Consider the following 18,084-nt stretch of genomic DNA (forward strand, 5'->3'; position numbering starts at 1 on the left):
GACACAGAGCAACCAACAATAATGCAAAATTGATTGCCCTCTACCAAAGAATCCACTCCCCCTTTGCCTAGGTAGCCTTCAAATTTACTTGTGCAGCAAAGCAAGTGTCACTGTGAGGAGGAAAATAGTAATTCCATAGAATCATTGCATGGCCTGGGTTGGGAGGGCCAAGTTCTGTCCAAGTGGGCAGAATTTGACTGGCCATGAGAGACCATTACAGTTCTCATCAGTGGGTCCTCTACAGTGATCATATAATAACATGATTTGGTGTATGCTTATAAAAATACAGAATCAAATAGGTCACATCAAACTTCTTAATGCACAGTCAGCACCTGAAATGGGCTTTCCAAAAAAAGGCAACCATTGCTGAAGTGACACTGTGCTGCAATTTCTCAGCAACACACATGGGATATCACACATGCATGAGAACACTCAGCTCTGTGATGGCTCACTCTAAAAAGCCAACTCACTCTCCTATTTTTGATTTCTACTGGCTCCCATTCAGTGGTGAGGCTGTTTTACAGCATGTGGCCTGTTAAAGGTTGCACTCTGTAACTTAGATAAAAATGTCTGTCAGCTCCCCCAAAAGTCCTTGCTGGCATCTTGCAAAAACAAACTGCCATTGTTGTAGACCATAGCTACTTGATTTCCTCCAGCTTTAGCCAGTTTCATGAACCACAATTATACTTGCTGCTGCCATGAAGTCAAAAGTATTTTCAATCGACCTCTCAGATGACTGAATATAATAGAAGCAGTTTTGGAAGGAGTATCTGAAAATTAACTTACTCTTTCTACATTTTCATCCATTATTCATATTAAGGGATCTGTGTACGGATATTCATATCAGCATTTTCCTTCCCATATCAAGCTTTTCCTTTCACAAATGCTGAAAATTCTTACTCCTAAAACACAGCTGGCTAGGTGTTTGCTCACATATATAACATACATATGTGTATATATATATATATATATATATATATATATATATACAAATACAAATATAGAAAAATATATATCCTCACAGCAGGATACATTTTCTTCATGTATGACTGATTTCTTGGCCAATAGAAAACTGTGTTAATTAACAGTTTATATAAAATAGAGACTTAGGTCATTCTGATTAAATCCAGACATCCACAAAATCAATTTATTGAGACACCTATAAGAATCTCAAAAGGGTAATACTGGCAAGCAGCCTGAAAAAGCAAGAATATTCCATCTTCAAAACTTCAGTTCACTTCTGACTTTCAAGTTTTACCACTAACTAACAGCTATTATATTGCAGTACTCTGGGTAATATTTTTCCCCCAAAATAGTAATATTTCTATAGACAGCCACTGAAAAGCAAAAAAAGGCACATCTGTGTGTGTTACTCACGAGCACAAATGTTAGGAAGCAGTGAAAAACCAAGCAGCTTAGTTAAGGTAAACTGAAAAGTCTTCAATAACAGACAGGTCAGTTTATTTAAAGCCTCTCATAAGCACCTTTTTTTGAGTGATCGGGGTCAAAAGTATTTTGATCAGAACAGGCTGACCTCCCTGCTCATGTTTACCTTAAGGAAATGGAACCTGTGAAAGGGCAGAAATGAAGCTGGAAGGAGCAGGAAGAGCTTAGGATGAGGTAAAAGGCAAGAACAAAAGGAAGGGCTCTTGTCTGATGATAGAGCCAGTCAGAGATGAGGAAAACAATGATTCAGAGAGGAAAATGGAAGAGATTTGAATTTAGAACACCTTTTCAACACAAGTAACCTGAAAAGCAGGATTTGGAGTAAATTTTTTACTGGTATTACCCAGATAGGCATCTCCAGCCCACTCTGCTATCCTTTAGCAGGTTGAATTTATTTGTTTTAAGCACAGGTTACAAAGGCAAAGCACGATGTTCCCACTTTTCAGAAGCAGAACAAGAAACTGAATTTTCAAAAATAAAGATTAGCTCATACAGGAATCTCTCCTTAATCTAAAGGCAAATAACTCTGCTTGCATTTTGAAACACCTTGTTTTCCTTTGAAACAGAAGGAGAGTTATGACTAGGACCCAGCCAATCCATGGAAGACTTACCAGGTATAGAAAAAGTGGTATTAAACCTTCTTTGAGGTTTAACTCTTAATGAACTGCTTCTCCCCAGTCTCACTCTGGTTACCCTTTGTCCTGTGCTGAAACCTAAGAGACACAGAAAATCTGGCATCCTTCAGCATCTCTCTGTTGCATTTATATGAAAAGTTGAAGTAGCTGGAAAATTAAAATACCAATTCAAATAATTACAGAGGTACAGTAAATTTGTTTTTAACTGTCCATAATAATCTTCTTGTCTGTAACTATGAGAGTGGTGGTTTGTTTGTTTTTACTCATGAAATATCCTGAAGGAAAAAACCTGTTTGCTAGTATAAATGTAGAAGTTACAAGTCTGAGATATTATCAGATAATATAACAGTTCTCCCAAACTCAGACTGAAAGATGAATTTAAACAATTAATTACAGCAATGCAAATATGCCAGTTGAACTTTGTAAGCTACAAACTCCCTGGTATTTCTATGCACATTCAAGAACTGTTCAGGATCTCACAGAAAGCAATTTTAAGGTAATGACAGGTTTACAAAGGAATTTAATTTAGGATAAGAGAAGACCCATTTCCTCTTTCAGTATACTTCCATATGCTACAAATAAAAAGATTTATCAAAGAATTTTTTCCTCTCAAATGTAATAAAGAGCTCCTTTAACATCTACCATGGCAGTCCAGCTTCCCCTGATAAATTGCACACTTTAGGGAAATTATTTTTTTTTCCATCCAGAAAAATATCCTATTGCTTTTACCACAAAAGTTACTTTTTGGTGAGAAATTTTGTGTTATTTGAAGGCAGAACTTTTCTAGTAAAATGGAGAAAACATAATGACATCTTAACTGTAGAGCTCGGGCGACTCCAAAACAGATTCAACAAAAATGTGCATCTACCAAGACTTACTAAGAAATCTAAGAAGTTATTATATCAAAGGATTCTGGGTGAAACTTTTTCCAGTCAGCTTTATCCAAGGAGAAATCCAAGTAACACAGCCTGAAACCACAAAAACAGGCAATAGGAGTAAGAATGAAAAATGGACTTTTTGGACATGACTTCCTGAAGGAGCCATGTTTGAAGAGCTATGCTGAGCTCTTTCTTGCAGCTTTCCACTCCACCTTGGAAAACTGCAGATGAGCCACTGGGGCTCCTTCCAGCCTTATCCATTCAGTGATCCTGGGATTTGTGCCAGGCAGGACTGGAGCATACAGAGAGTGCAAAGAAACTGTCTAAATCTCTTCCGAGAAACATTATGCAATGGATTCAGGCATCAGGTGTCCAAAAGTAGCAGAACATGCTGCAAAGCAGATGAAAGTAGAGACCGATCTGAACTGCAAACTTGTCCTCTGCTCCCCTGGGTACAACCTGCCGGGAAGGCAGCAGATGAGGAATGTTAGAGGCAGGAGAGAAGCAGGGGAGCATTAACTTCATGTAGCACAAGAGCACTTCATTACCTTCATGTAGCACAAGAGCACCTGGAATAGCAAGAGGTCAAAACAATAAACAGAGCCATAGCCAGTGATGCCTAAAGAGGCTGACCTGGAACAGAGGCTAGACAGAGTTAAAGGAATAAAGTAGGTATTTATTAGAAGGCCTTCAAAGGCCTTCCTCTTAGACAGTACAAGAGCCTGGTCATGGCTCTGCCCAAGATGGACCTGAGATGGACCCAAGATGGATGAGCAGTCACAAGTCCTCACACTTTTGTAAGTTTTGAGCCACTTACATATTATTGGGGTCAAATGTCCAACTGCAGCTTCAGGTTATGAAGTCCCATCCTCCCAGATTGCTTTCCTCAATCTGCCATTCAAGTTTGTCACTTCTTGACTCTAAAGCTGTAGCAGTGTCCTTGGTTCTCAGGCTGGGAAAGGATTGTTTTGTCTGCCTACCCTGTGAAGAGAACTGGCTAACACTTTATATGAAGTTCAGAGTCACACATTAAGGCAGTACAAAATCTAAAAAATATGAAAGCTAAAACTTAAGGCATCACCAGGAGCTGCACTCCAGAAGCTGATGCAGCAAACTTTGTCACAGAAGGCAAGTCCCCCCTGTGCCCATGTGCTCCTCACTTTTCCATCTCCCCCAATACTGTATGCTATGGATCACTGGTGAAAGCTCACAATAAGAGGTGGTATTATGTTTTTAAAAACCAAGTAAACAAAGTTTTATCCTCTAGTAAGTTTATGGTATAGCCATAAAATGTCAGCCTGTATCAAAAGGTGCAAGAAGTTCCACTTTGCTCAAAACACAGTAAAGATTCTCATGGTATTTTATTTTCCTTTCATTCGAGACCATAAATTTTGACAAGTCTACCCTTTGAGAGTCTCCAACTTTATCCTCTTCTGCTACAGCTAAAATGAAGGATTAATCCCAGAAGTGGCTGCACAGCTGTGCTTTCCAGCAAAGAAGAGTCACCTGGGACAAAAACTCCTTACTAGGTTTTCTCAGGGCTGCTTTACCACTTAGGGAAAGGTAAATTTCCCTGCCCATCCCACCACATCCAGCAGCGCCTGTTACCAGATCTGGACCATGGAAATACAATTCTGCCACTCAATGCACCGTCAGGTCTCAAACTGCAGGAATCCTGAAGATGTAAAACTTGTGGATATAAAGCATCAAACTGAATAACTCAGAGGACACCTACCACCTGTTGCTCCTCCACCCAATTTGTTAACATTGTGCTATCATCTACATTATTTCATCATTTTAGGATATATTTATATGTACATGAGGTTTTGCAGGACACAACTGAGAGAATATGAAACATTTTCACTACACTTTCTGTTTTGTTTGTTTGTTATACTTGCTAAACAGAATGTGCTTTTTCTTATATAATAATTTGAAAACCTATTTCATGTGTTCAGTATAAAAAAGCTGACATGACTCTGTACAGGAAAGACATTTGATTTCCACATGCAATTATCAGAAACTTACAAAGAGCTAATGATTAGATGACAGAAAATCACAGCTCAGTCACTGAACACACTTGTATTACTTGAAGAGATGGATAACTCTGCTTAACAACTGCTTATCTTCAATGTAAGATTATTTCCTTCTAATAGCAATCTATTTTTGAAAGTTTCTACCCTTAAATTCCAGGAAAAAAATCTCTAATATGAAGCACAATGCCATTTATATTAAAATCTTCCCAACATTTCAGTAATTTGCATAATTTATTTTCTCAACTACACACATTTTCATAACAGCTTGCTAGCCTTGTCTTTGTGCTTAGAATAAGCCTCCTAATCTGATTTAACAAGCACAGAGAATTGATGAGGTACTTATTTCAGTTTCCTGAACAGATTTCAGTGGAAGCAAATGCTCTAAAATCTGATACAATGACCAGAGTCTGAATTCAGATTTCTGATACAGCTCTTTGGATAGGCACTTGCAATATTTATTATTTTAGGAAATAGAATATAATCACAGTTAACTTACTTAGAATCCAGTCCATGGAAGCCTATCTGTGCCCTTGCTCACTTCTGAACCATTTAAATATAACCTAGAAGCTCATGAGGCCAGTTACATTTAGATAACCTGTGAAAGCAAAGCTCGCATAAATCCATGAAACCCCCCCACCTTTTCTCACGAGTCATATTCAATAAACAGAATTATTTTGTAAAGGATACAAGGATTGTTGTCATCAATGCTGCAATTGTCCAGAATCAAGGAAATGCCATCCAAGTCATACACCTGAAAAACCCAAAAGTTTAATTTAACAGATGTCTCAACAATACTAACAATGTTTCACGAAAGAAATATGTAAAAATGTAACAGAGATGTTTGCCTCATCAAAAATATTAAACATGCTAACATGAATTGCAAAGTAAACCTGGTGTTTTCAGCATGAGTATCACAAAACAGTAACAAGAGGGCTCTGATTTCATATTCTCCCATCATTTAGCAAGTGTTTGACTGAGGTATTTTCTGTTTCTCACACTGAGCCAGGTAAGCTATGCTCACTTAAAGTTTCTGCTTGCTTCCAGAAGGAAGAACCACCAAAAAACAAAAAAAAAAAAAAAGGAAGAAAAAGAAGTTGAAAAATACACCTGCACCCACACAAGTTTGCATGAGACCACATCTGCTGTACCTTCAGCAGCAATGTGTTACTTGTACATACCCAGCACAAATTCTTTATAACAAATAAGAGCCATGGATGTTTTTCCTTTGAGAAAGTGTTCCTTATGTTACCAGCAAATGAGCAAAGATGAGACCTGGTGTCTTTAGTTCCTTGTGCATACACACACGTGGGAGTTCACAAATTGCACTGCTACATTTGTGTGTGTGTAAGATAACAAAATATAATCCTAACAGACTCATAAACATACACTTCACCAAGTACTTGGCACAAGCTGAGCTTAATAATAAACATGGAACAGTTTTATCTTATGGAAAGTATGTTCCTTAAGAAATTGATGTAGACTCCTAAGGTACACTGTAACATCACATATGCGTATTTATAGCTTCACATGTCCCTTCCAACCTCAACCATTCTATAATAGCCAAGCTATACTTGTCCAAATCTTAAGTACTTTAATTTCTTAAAATTTAATTGCAAACCAAGAACTGCCAGTTAAAGGACTTTAACATAACGCCAATTTAGGCTGTAGCTTGATGATGGTGTTCTCTACTCCATCTTTTTTGCCCCAGACAAGATGCATTTTTATGTACCAAGGAAAACAATAAATCTCAAAATTTACACTGCAGGATCACCAGCTTTCTGCAACACAAGTTTTGTGATAGGAGAGGCAAGTGGAGTAGATCTAGATGTGAAATCCTAAACAGCCTATGGACCAATAAAACTGAATTCAGAGACAAAGATGAGCACATACCTCTTTTAAGTTCCTTTTCAGATAATGTTATTGCAGAGTCTCAAGCTACATGAGAAAGCAGTGGTGACAGACAGACAGACAGGCAATGCTTACATGTATAAGAAGCAAAGAGCACTGCGAGGTCTTAAAACCCACCTTGCACATCTGTGCTGACATGCCTAACTTTACCTACATGAAATGCAGTTAATAATACAAGTTTAAAAATATCCATTCTTTCCACTAAATGTTTGTGTTTTCTCCAAAGGCCACAGTATCATACTTCAAAGCTTGAACAAGCAGTGACCTTTAAGTAACACAGCACTTGCACATGCTTGGGAAATGCTGTTTCTTTGATGTGCAGGCTGTAGCCAAACTCTGATGTGCCTACAATGCTACCTCTTATTTCCCACCAGTAGAAACTGATTGGGATCAAGTGCTGTCAACAGAAACAAACCATGCAATAATATGTTCCAGTTTGATTCAAATGAGATGGCTACTTAACAGAGTAGAACATTTTGGGAAAGTACAATTCAAATCCATCAACGCTTCAAAAAGTTACTGTGAGAATATGACAAGATTCCTGCAAAGTTATGTGGGATCAGCAGCAGCAAACCACAGCCTCAGTGATACCTTCATGAAAAAACAAGTTGCTAACTACCACCGCATTGCACCTCCCCCCCTTGGAGTTTCTTTAACACCATACAATTCAATTGTACATACAATTTGCAGGAGTTAGGCACAGCTTTTGCCACCACAATGCCAGCTTTGGAATGTCACCCATGGCTTACTGCACAGAGAAATGGAGCAAGAAAAACCTTACAATGTACCTACTCAAGACAAACCTACATACTCCAAGTGACTCATGAGATGAAGAGGTCAAATCCTGAGCAACCACTACTAGAAAAGTTCCAGCCCACGCCAGCTGTTCCTGAACCTCCAGTGGTCCACTCAAAAAACATTTTATGGCAACCAACAATTCATGCTCTGTAATGTGAGCCAGTTCAGCAACTGCTCTGCACATAGCAGAGCCACCTGTGCAACAAGAGTGCCATAGGCAGTCAGGAGGAAGAGTCATTGTCCAACCCAGTGTCTCACTTGCATTGCTGAGAGTCTCTCAAATCCTGTTCCTCTCATTTCCTTTCCTCCCAAACCAGCACATTTTGCAAACATTGAGGAATCGACTTACATCTCAGCCTCTTACATAGATCCACTGGAACTACACTGCCCAACAGAAAGTGCTCTGAGAACTCTTTCAACCAATTACTGATCTCAGAGTTCTTGCTTTGAATAGAACTGTCTGTGAAATGCTCAGTGCAGAGCAAGCGAGTAGAGCTTTTGCAGGGATCTTCTGCAGGGCTTGGGGAAGGAGTTAATATTGCACAAAACCCTGATCTTATTTTAAATACGTTGTGAAAGTGCCTTGTGAAGAGAACAATTGTGCCTGGTGTGAAACTGGCTGTAATCTGTCTAGATTTTGGAAGAAATTACAGACAGAAACTAAAGAATAGGACAGAACTGCTCACGTTGGCCTGTGTTACAAAAAAATCACCAAATCTATTCTCCATTTACATTACTGACAACATAGTTGGCCAATAACAGGGAACTGCACTGGACTGTAACAAAGCCACAAGGTTACTTTATTATCAAGAACAGTTTGAATAATACTGTATTCTGAACTACACTGAAACAGAAAATGGAGCTGCAAGGTTACTTAAGACAAGTTTAGAATTTTAACAATCCAGCTCTGTGCTAATGATCTCTAGCGGTTCTGTCAAGCCAGTAACGAATATCTTGCCCTAATGCTACGATGTCAGCTTCTGAAATAGTTTTCTAAAATAGCAGAAACATAGAACATCCAGCATTCCAAGGCAGGTATCCATTCCTGCCACTTAAAAAGCCTACTTTCACAACACAGCTTTATACTGCTGACATTTGTTTACTGCACTTGCTTCTGAAACACAATGAAGATGTGTGTCATGCCCAGTAAGAAAAATTTAAATGTGTTACACTGAAGAGAAAATGCCTTTCCCAGTGACAGTGACTGCTGTTTTTGTTTTTTCTCTTTTTCTGTATCTGAAATTTAATAATCTATCTGAATTATTTAAAACAGGCTCTAAAAAGAAGCCCACGTAAGCAAAGGTTCTATACAAATACAAAACAAACCTCATGGGAAGAACTAGCCCAAGGCTGTATTTGCCTACTGCTTCCATGGCCAAGGAATGATAAGAGTCTTTAATTCAGATAATCTGGGACATGTCAGCTCCTAGGAGAAAGCTATGCTTTTTCTCTCGATAACCAATGAAAAAAATACAGACAAAAATTGACATCTTTATGTTATCTTACAGAAATCACATTTATGACCAATATATAAACAATGTCAGTAGCATAGTGGAGGATATATGCCTGAACAGAACTGCTCCAGACAATCTCCCAGTACTTTCTTATGAAGTACACAGAAATAATTACCATTAACACAATCATTCACAGCAGAGCCCAGGAAAAGTGTAAATTAATTCAGACTACTTATTGACTCTTTTCCTCTAGCAGCAATGGAGCTGAGCTCAGGGGTAAGAATGTAAATTCTCTGAGTATGACAGTGCTTGTTGCTCAATCTGCCTGCATCTTGTAAAACCCAACTACAATCTCCAGGTCCAGCAACTGTATAGACAAAAACAGAAAACATAAAAAATAGTCCAGCAAAAATAATCTCTTCAAAGAATCATATTAACATTTTGGGCATTAGAAACATCACCTAATCAACTAAGAGTACTATTATGCAGAAAAGGACATTCATACCTTTATGTAACAACTGAACATAAACAACTCTTCCACCAGAATGTGACCAATTTTCAGCTTTCAGTCAATGCAGAATGAGAAAGGTGTTTGTTTCAGTTACAGAAAAACTTTTACTTCTTAGAAGTTGTGTTCTGCCAAACTACAGGTGAGCAAAAGGAGTATGTTCTCTCAAACAGAAGTGGACTAGTAACAGTCTGAGTAATGCTGACACTTACTCTTCTTTAGAAAGACAAATTTCCAGGTTAAAAAGCAGTTGGGGGTGGGAAACATATTCTAGAAATAAGTCAAAACCCAGGAACAAACAGGAACCATTTATAAGGAAAACCTCTAGAGACAACATTCATTACAGATCACCAGCTTCCTACCAGACAAAATGTCTGTCTTCAATCACGTTTAATTCCACAGTATTAAATTTTAACTCCCGTCATGGAACTTAAAAGGTTTCTGGGAGCAATCACACTGGCAAACTTTATAATTTTATTGACTTGGCTCCTTCCCTTCACTCTTTGTAATGGTTCCAGTTCTGCCATACAGCTGTAAGTGCCCAAACTCACTCAAGCAGCAGCACCTGGTGCCTAGGTAGGGCTGTGCTGGTTGGCTGCCAAACGCCAGCCCAGGTCTGCAGTGCATCAGGGCTCCAGCAGCCACAACCTGACTTCCCCTCTCTGGAGCACTTCTTTGGGTTTCTCATCTATTCTATTTGCTGATTCTCACATGGCTAAAAGAAAGAGCATAACAGTACATCTGATCCCCATATTGCTCTGACAAATTAGACTGGCTAATATAATTAAAACCTGGAGGAGGTGAAGTCAGAGACAAAGGGAACATTAACACAGCTGGGCTGGCACCACCACAGGAATCCTAACGAAAGCATTAAGGTTGCAGAACACGCTTCACGACTGTATTTTATGACTTCTCTTAGTGCCCTGGATTACTGAAATGATTGAATTGCAACATACTCCTCAAGAGCTGAATCACCCGAGATTAACACCCATCGCACATGCATCAACAGCACCCTGAGCCACATCTGTGCCAGTGCACAGAGCCAGGGAAGCAATTTCCCTCCCTGACACTCATGAGACAGCCTACTTGAGGGGCCTTGCAGAGAGGCTGGGGGAACTGGGGGTTTGAGCCTGGAGGAGGACCTGCTGGCAGCCCTTACACACGCCTACAAACCGGTCACCAAGACAGAGCTGCTCTCCTGACCCAGGTTCAAAGAAGTTTAAATAGAGAAAATGTGGATTTAAAACTGCAACTGAGAAGGTTCTGGCTGGATACAAAGAAAAATCTTGTACTATGAGGATATGGAGCAGCCACTGTGGACTCTTCATCTTGGAGGACATCAAGACTTCTAGACAATCCCTGAGTAACCTATTCTGAATTCTACTTTAGGCAGGAGATCCCTTTCTGAAAGGCTGTGTGAGTCTGAGACATTTTCATCTCACTCCAGCAAAAATGAAAAGGCTAAGACCATGGAAAGAAGCCCAAGTCAATGCTTTTCCTCACATTTAGTTGAAGATCAGATTCTTTCTACTCTAATATGACCTTTTCTTGGTTATAAAGTTGGAAATAGTTGTCGGAAATTTACTAAACTACATAAAATTTAGAAGCAGTTCTAGAGCAAATATCATTCTTAACCATTAGTGGAATAATCCTGCATATTTACTGACTTCACATGACAGAGAAATTTTAAAGTAATTTGTATTTTGGATGTCAGACCATTCATATTAATTTCTTCTTAAAAACTTGTATAACTTCGAATTAACGCCTTGGAGTAAATAAAAAGGATTCCCCAACTGTACAAATGGAAACAACTTCATGTTTTCTAGAGTAAAAAGTAAGAATTTTGTACCATTCAATATACTGAGGAAATATCTGAACTGGCTGTGAAGAAAAAAAAAAAGGAATACAAGTAAGGCCTAAACCCCACAAATGATGACATTTTTAAAAAAGAGCATAAGCAACATGGCTAAGCTACAGCAGAAGTGAACACTGCAACCTGTATAAGGAAAATAGCATGCTTTATTATCCACATCAGGAGGACAAGAAGCAGTGAGCCTAAAGAACAGACCATTCACGTTACACATCTATCAATGGCAATGGTGAATGAAGCATCGCAATACATTGACACACAAGTCTCAGACTCCTGGAGCAGACTCCAATATTCCATGTCTCTGCAAATGACCTCACAAACCTCAGCCATGAACACCCTATCCGCTCCTGCTCCGGACAGGTGAATGGCTCCAACCTCCTCAAACCCTTCTGTCCCTAAGTCTGCATGACTTCCTGAGACAGCAAATCACACTAGAATAGTAAATTATGCCAAAGAAAAGGATTCCAATGAAATATACACTGGGGATTTGTTACCAGTCTTCGGCCACCATTAAAGATATTTTTAAGCTTTTCTCCTTCTGAATGTACCCCATGACACCAGATAATGACTTCTGTAGTGAGAAATACATCCTTCAGACCCTGACACCAAACAGGTTGACTAACAAGAGTAAATTTTTTCTTCAAGACCTCCTCAACAAATAGTTAATGAGTGCTTAGATATCTGGGCAGAATCCAGCATCAATGTGGGTAACAGAAGAGCTTAGTAACAGTAGGGACATAGCAGCTGTTAGGTTTCCAAACAGGCTTCTCTGCATCTGTGATGATACTGAAAAACATTACTTCATTTTTTTCATTTCTGAGTCTTGGTTGTGGGCTTTTTGTTTGTTTTTCCAAGCAGCAGACATGACAGGAGATAGACACAGGATACTCTACTGCAAAATACAAAGATGACTTTAGGCCTTCAGTGCTGCTGGATTCCAAGGCCTACGGCAGACTACAGGCACTCTGGTTTAGAATACAGGCAGCTGTGCCTTGCAGCCATCAAGCCTATTACAGGAGTTCACCACATTGTGCAGATCTATTGAAATACTTGTGGACAGAGGCTCCCTTCTCCAGGACATCACAGCAGCCTTGCTTAGCTGGTCTGAGAGCCCCTTGCACCAGTATCAATGACTTTGCTCATGTCCACTTCAACCAAGGCAACGTCCACAGAACACTCTTCCACCTCTACACCACCTAGGTAAGTGTGTATTTAACATTTTAATGTCTGAAACTCAGAAATTATGGCAACAAAATCTGTTGCTCCTGCTATGTTGATTTCAAAGATATTTGCTCTGTTTCAGCATTATTTCCCAGAGAGATATAAAGTTTATTTCAATTCTCCCAAAAGTGGAGATCCTTACCTCTTTCTTGGAGGCAAAAAAAAAAAAAAAAAAAAAAAATTAAAAAAATCATAGAATCTAAATGTGGGGTACCTTTGTGACGTCCCAAAGCTTTCCTCAGAGAACTAGTTTAGAAAAAGAGGGTTTTGGCCTTGTGGAAGAGGAAGGGAAGATGAAGGTTCCAAGCACACCATCAGGCCTGAGCCAAAATAAGCAGATGCAGAGTGTCCAGTTGAGAGGAGAGGGTAACAGGCTAACTCAGCTGCTGAATCATTTTTTCAACTAGTCTTTCCAAGAGCAAAACACAGGAGTTTCCAGCCATTGAGATGATAATACAGACACTTGAGAATTCAGAATAGGTTCCCATAAGAGACAGTAACACAACTGGAACATTTGCTTTTTAAACAATGCAGCTTTCCTCATTCTCTTATGTGCAGCTCCTGAACCAGAAGCCACAACAAATAGATGCTGTCATGAGAAGCAGGCTGTTTGCTCTGGTATGGTTTAGATCTGTGACTTGACGTGGATAAATCGACGTCTAACACAGACTCATTTTGCTTGAAACACACAATACTTGCTAGTGTAGCCTTTGCCTATCCTGGCAGGAGCAGTAGAAGAGAAAAATGGTGCTAAACATCATCCAGTATTCAACACTGCCCTGCAAATCAGCTGAATTTGTACAAATTTGCACCAACACCACAGTATACATTTATGCACTTCTAGTCACACATTCTCCTACTCTCAGTCCATGAAACCCAGTAATCAGACAATCTTAGTTTGCTGATTTCCAACCACTGCTATAAAAGTGATTCTTAATTCTCTTGTCTTCTTTCATCAGAACAAAAAGAAACTAGATGGAAATTAAGTATAAGAACTAGTTATGTGACTAGAGACAACTTCTACAAGACCATCGAAACTTCAAAAATTTATTTGTTCTAAAGCAAAGTGAAAACTGAAGACTTCTCACTTTGAAATTCTGAAAAAATACAGGGATAAAGGCAGAATAACAAATCACATGATACCTTTCAGCCTTTTTAATCACTGTTGTAATAGGAAGTTCCAAGTCAGTCTGGCAAGCTGCCACTGTTTTGGTGGCTACAGTATTTTTGTCTTCCATGTCAGGCTTTAAAAAGCATTTTATGAGTATCTCAATTAAAATGAGAGACTTTGTTTTGTGGGTTGTGTGTACAGGCTTGTTATTTGCTTGTTATTTTTTGGGGATATTTGTTTGTTCGTTTAAAGTTTTCTTCTCTCCTGTTTTACATTTTATATTACATCAGAATAACTTTTCCACTGGAACAGAATTCCAGACAACCCACAAAAATCCTGATTTTGAAAATCACTGACATTGATAGACTAGATTACCACTGAACGCTCCTGTTGAAGATTTCCTCATTAGTGTTCTACACTAGTGATCACACACTCTTCCAGACAAAAATGGGCACCACAGCCTTGTGACTGTTACTTTGCTCTACTACTCAGGCCAGCTTTGGTACTTATTTCATTTCTCACAACATTTAACCTGCTCCCTGACACACAGTCCAGCTGAAATCCTTGAAAACTGCCAGCTATGTTCAACTTAAAGTGGGTGGAATGGAAAAGGAGGAAAACCAACCCAAAATCACATCCTGTTCTGGTGAATGCACCACCCTCACAGAGGCCACATACACCATCACTACCACACATCACAACTGTATTCTGAAATTGCTTCCACTCTCAACATCCAGGATTACAACTCTCACTTGGAAATTTCTGAATTCAGCAAGCAAACATAAATGCCAATCAGATCTTCCATGCTCTAAGGATGACTTTTGTTGCATCCAGAATTGCTTAACATTCTCCGTTTCACTTTGAAACAAGCATTTAAAAAAAATCAAAAAAAATCAACGTCTGACATATAATTCCATCTGCAGCAAACACCCAAATGATGAAAATAATGTGTGTGAAAAAAATGTAGGATAATTTCAAAACACATAATTATGCCAGTGATTTCTACATTTCATGGTTAAATTCTAAATGAAATTAAATTCATGCAGCTAAATTCAGCACACTGAATCACAGCTCTTCAGACTGCACTGACAGACTCGAGGCTAAAAGTAAAGTGGTAGCAGTTTCCTGGAATTCCTCAGAGTTTCCCATTGTAATTGTGGAGTGACTTTAGTACTGCTAAATATTTTTAAGGAGCTGTAAAGAATAAGTTACTGAGTATGTCACCCCAAACTTCACAGCCAAGGAGGGGTGGGGGGTGGGTGGGTGGGGCGAAAAAAGAAGAAAAGGAGAAAGCTGGTAGGTTAGAAGACTGGAAATTGCACAGAGACATTTATTAAAGGCATCCATGATTCTCTGCTTCCACATTCCCTTGTATGCAGAGCTTCCAAGATTTTACTGACAGATCAAAGAACAAACCACTAATTTTTATTACACGTGTTAAGGATGTGCACTCTGTTGCACGTTAAGCACAAAACTATCCTTGATGCTCATTAATTTTTTCACTAAGTTAAAGCATAGTAAAACAAAGTGTTTCTGGAAAGGATTGTAAAATGCCTGTTTAGAATGCTGCAGGAATGGTAAATGGGAGACTGCAGGACCCAGCTGGCTACTACAGTGAGCAGTTTAATGGTGTTTGCTGCTGGTGTTTTACATCAGACCAGCCAAGGAAGCCCTCAGAAGCCTGAGCCAGCCATACAACCCCATCACTGAACACTGCAGTAAATAATACGTCACTTTGAGCAATGCCAGCCTCACTCTCTATTTTATATGAAATGTGATGTTTCCCGAGAAACGTATAAATAATGGAAGTATGGTCCTTTTGAAAAGAAAAAAAAAACCAAACCAACCAACAAACACCTGTTACCCCAAATCTCACAATTACAAAAACTGTTTTCTGTCAGGACTAACAGATGCTGTCTCACTTCACCTGAGAGCCTACTGGGGATGGTTTCAAAGGAGGCCAATGCAAGTACAAACCGATTCCCAAGCTGGAAGAAGCTTTTGACATAGATTGGATTCTCTGGGTCTGGATTGAAGGCACTTGAGATGGTATTTCGTGTTTGGACTCAAGTGTTTATAATTTCTTATCAGTAAAACAGTCTCACAACTGTGAGTCCGGCAGCTTTTCATTAGCAAAGCACAAAATGGCCAACAATCTCTTGTTACAAGGTCTTTTAAGACTAAACCATCCAATGAAGAACTGACACCTAGATTATTTTCCCTTTTAACCCAACAACTGATCCCAAAGAGCCCACAATGCAGACTTTTCTGCCCAATTACAAAATGCCACCCCAAACCAATGAAGGAGGAAGAAGAAGCATGAAGAAGAAACCCAGGAGGACACCCTGTGCCCTCCATCTTGCTTCCATCCACAACATACTAAAAATCCCAAAACCTCAATTTCTCAGCAGGTGATGCACCTGCACTACTCTCTATAATCTATTTCACACTTTTGTGGATTCCAGTCTATCTTGAAGTCTGGGAAACTTTCTCCATGAATGAGGGTCAAAGTCAGTGCTCCCCTGGGGGTCAGGGCACCCCAGAGCAGACAGAGAAATATTCCCAGTGCCCTGGGTTTCCACAGACATACACTATTCTGCTGAGACCAATTAATGTATTTTTCCTAGTATTTTATGATATCTTCAAGTCACAAAGTACTCTTCATCCAAAATACAACTGATGGCATGTCCTCTCAAATACAAAAGCAAAGCAATTACACTTTAACTTTTCAAAAGTAATTCATTAGCTATCTTTTGATTTTATAAGCCCATACAAAACATCAATCCTGGTGTAAATATATCCTGTAAAGCCCTTTCAATTCTTCCTCCACATCATTTTGTAAGTAAATTCAGTACAATTTTTATTTGTTCAGTGCACTAATAGATCCCAACAATTTCACTGGGACATTTAGGAATGGTAAGAGAAGGTTGTAGTATTCAGCTTAACTCCCTCATGAGGAACAGATCCTCTTTTAAGTATGATCCAACAGCAAGATCCTTCCATTTCTCCCTTTCAAGCTCTGCACACTCAGCTGTCAGTTCCTGTCCATATCACCTGGCAGAGTTATTCCAACCCACCATGTTAACTTCATAGGTAGCAACACCAGATCTACTGAGAGTCCTGAGTATAAAATGAACAGAGTAAATTTTTGGTTCAGTTTTGTTTACAAGCCAGATCCAGAAGTTGAACTTGATGATCCTCGTGGCTCCCTTCCAACTCAGGATTATTCTATGATTCAGATGGAATTTACTTCTGCATAACTGAACATAATGTCACAAACTGCTTCAGCAACAATTTTACTGAGACAACAGTCATACATTTTACAAATAAAACCCCCTCGTGATTAAGAACTTTGCCTGAAGAAGATACTCTCTTGAAATCAGAGTATCCCAAGCAGACTAAATGATTTCTCATATGCTTAAACAAAACAAAGAAAACAGAAGGCTTTCAGTGATGTATTTAAAAGATTTGGTAGTATTAAAACAAGGGAAGCTGTGGCATGAGAGAAATACTTTTCAATAGAAAAAAATGTTTAAATACATTGAGAAGTTTTATTCAAGTTAACATTCATTAATATGATGCATCCGATCTCACTTGATGGTACCCTGGGAAAAAAAGGTGACTCTTTCCACAAGTGTCATTTCCCACATTTCATTTATTCTTTTAAAATCAAACTTTACTCAGTTACTCATCAGCTCTGTGTTTTATAATCTCTTTCTTTAATGAGAAGGAGAGTTATACTAACAAAGGTGTTCCAGATTGCTGGCCAGGTGTTACAGAGTGGCTAGCAGCACTGTATGCAAATATAAAATCTGGAAAATACCAAATATATATGAGCATGACAAAGAAGTCTTCTCTGTTTTTTAAAGAGAAAAATATTAATCTAAGGTTTGTAAACTGGTATGGTTGAATGCAAGTGTTGTTCTTTAACACAGCCAGGTTGGACAGGGCTTGGAGAACCCTGGTCTGGTGCAAAGTGTCCCTGCCCATAGCAGGGATGGGATGAGAGAAGCTTGAAGATCCCTTCCAACCCAAACCATTCTGGGATTCTCTGACTCTGATCAGCTTAACCTAAGAAGTGGGGGAAATCCTTGTGTATGCATATTATTGAAAAGTTTAATGTTTCTCACACTGCAGAGCAGAAAGGGGTTTCCTTTAGTTTGGGGTCTTTTCACACCTTTTATACGTTCAGGATTAATTCCTCAATGATTCCAGGATTTTG

The 18,084-nt window shown here is 39.0% G+C and overlaps 1 protein-coding gene across 1 annotated transcript in view; it reads right to left on the reverse strand.

Moving 5' to 3' along the window:
- ATXN10 (ataxin 10) overlaps positions 1-18,084 on the reverse strand; it is a 94,649-nt gene that overhangs the window by 11,692 nt on the left and 64,873 nt on the right. Inside the window, exon 10 of the mRNA XM_038153277.1 lies at positions 5,680-5,743. Coding sequence (XP_038009205.1) covers positions 5,680-5,743 — 64 coding nt within the window. The remainder of the gene's footprint in view (positions 1-5,679; positions 5,744-18,084) is intronic.

The sequence above is a fragment of the Motacilla alba genome, chromosome 1A (assembly GCF_015832195.1).
Source record: "Motacilla alba alba isolate MOTALB_02 chromosome 1A, Motacilla_alba_V1.0_pri, whole genome shotgun sequence".
NCBI lineage: Eukaryota > Metazoa > Chordata > Aves > Passeriformes > Motacillidae > Motacilla > Motacilla alba.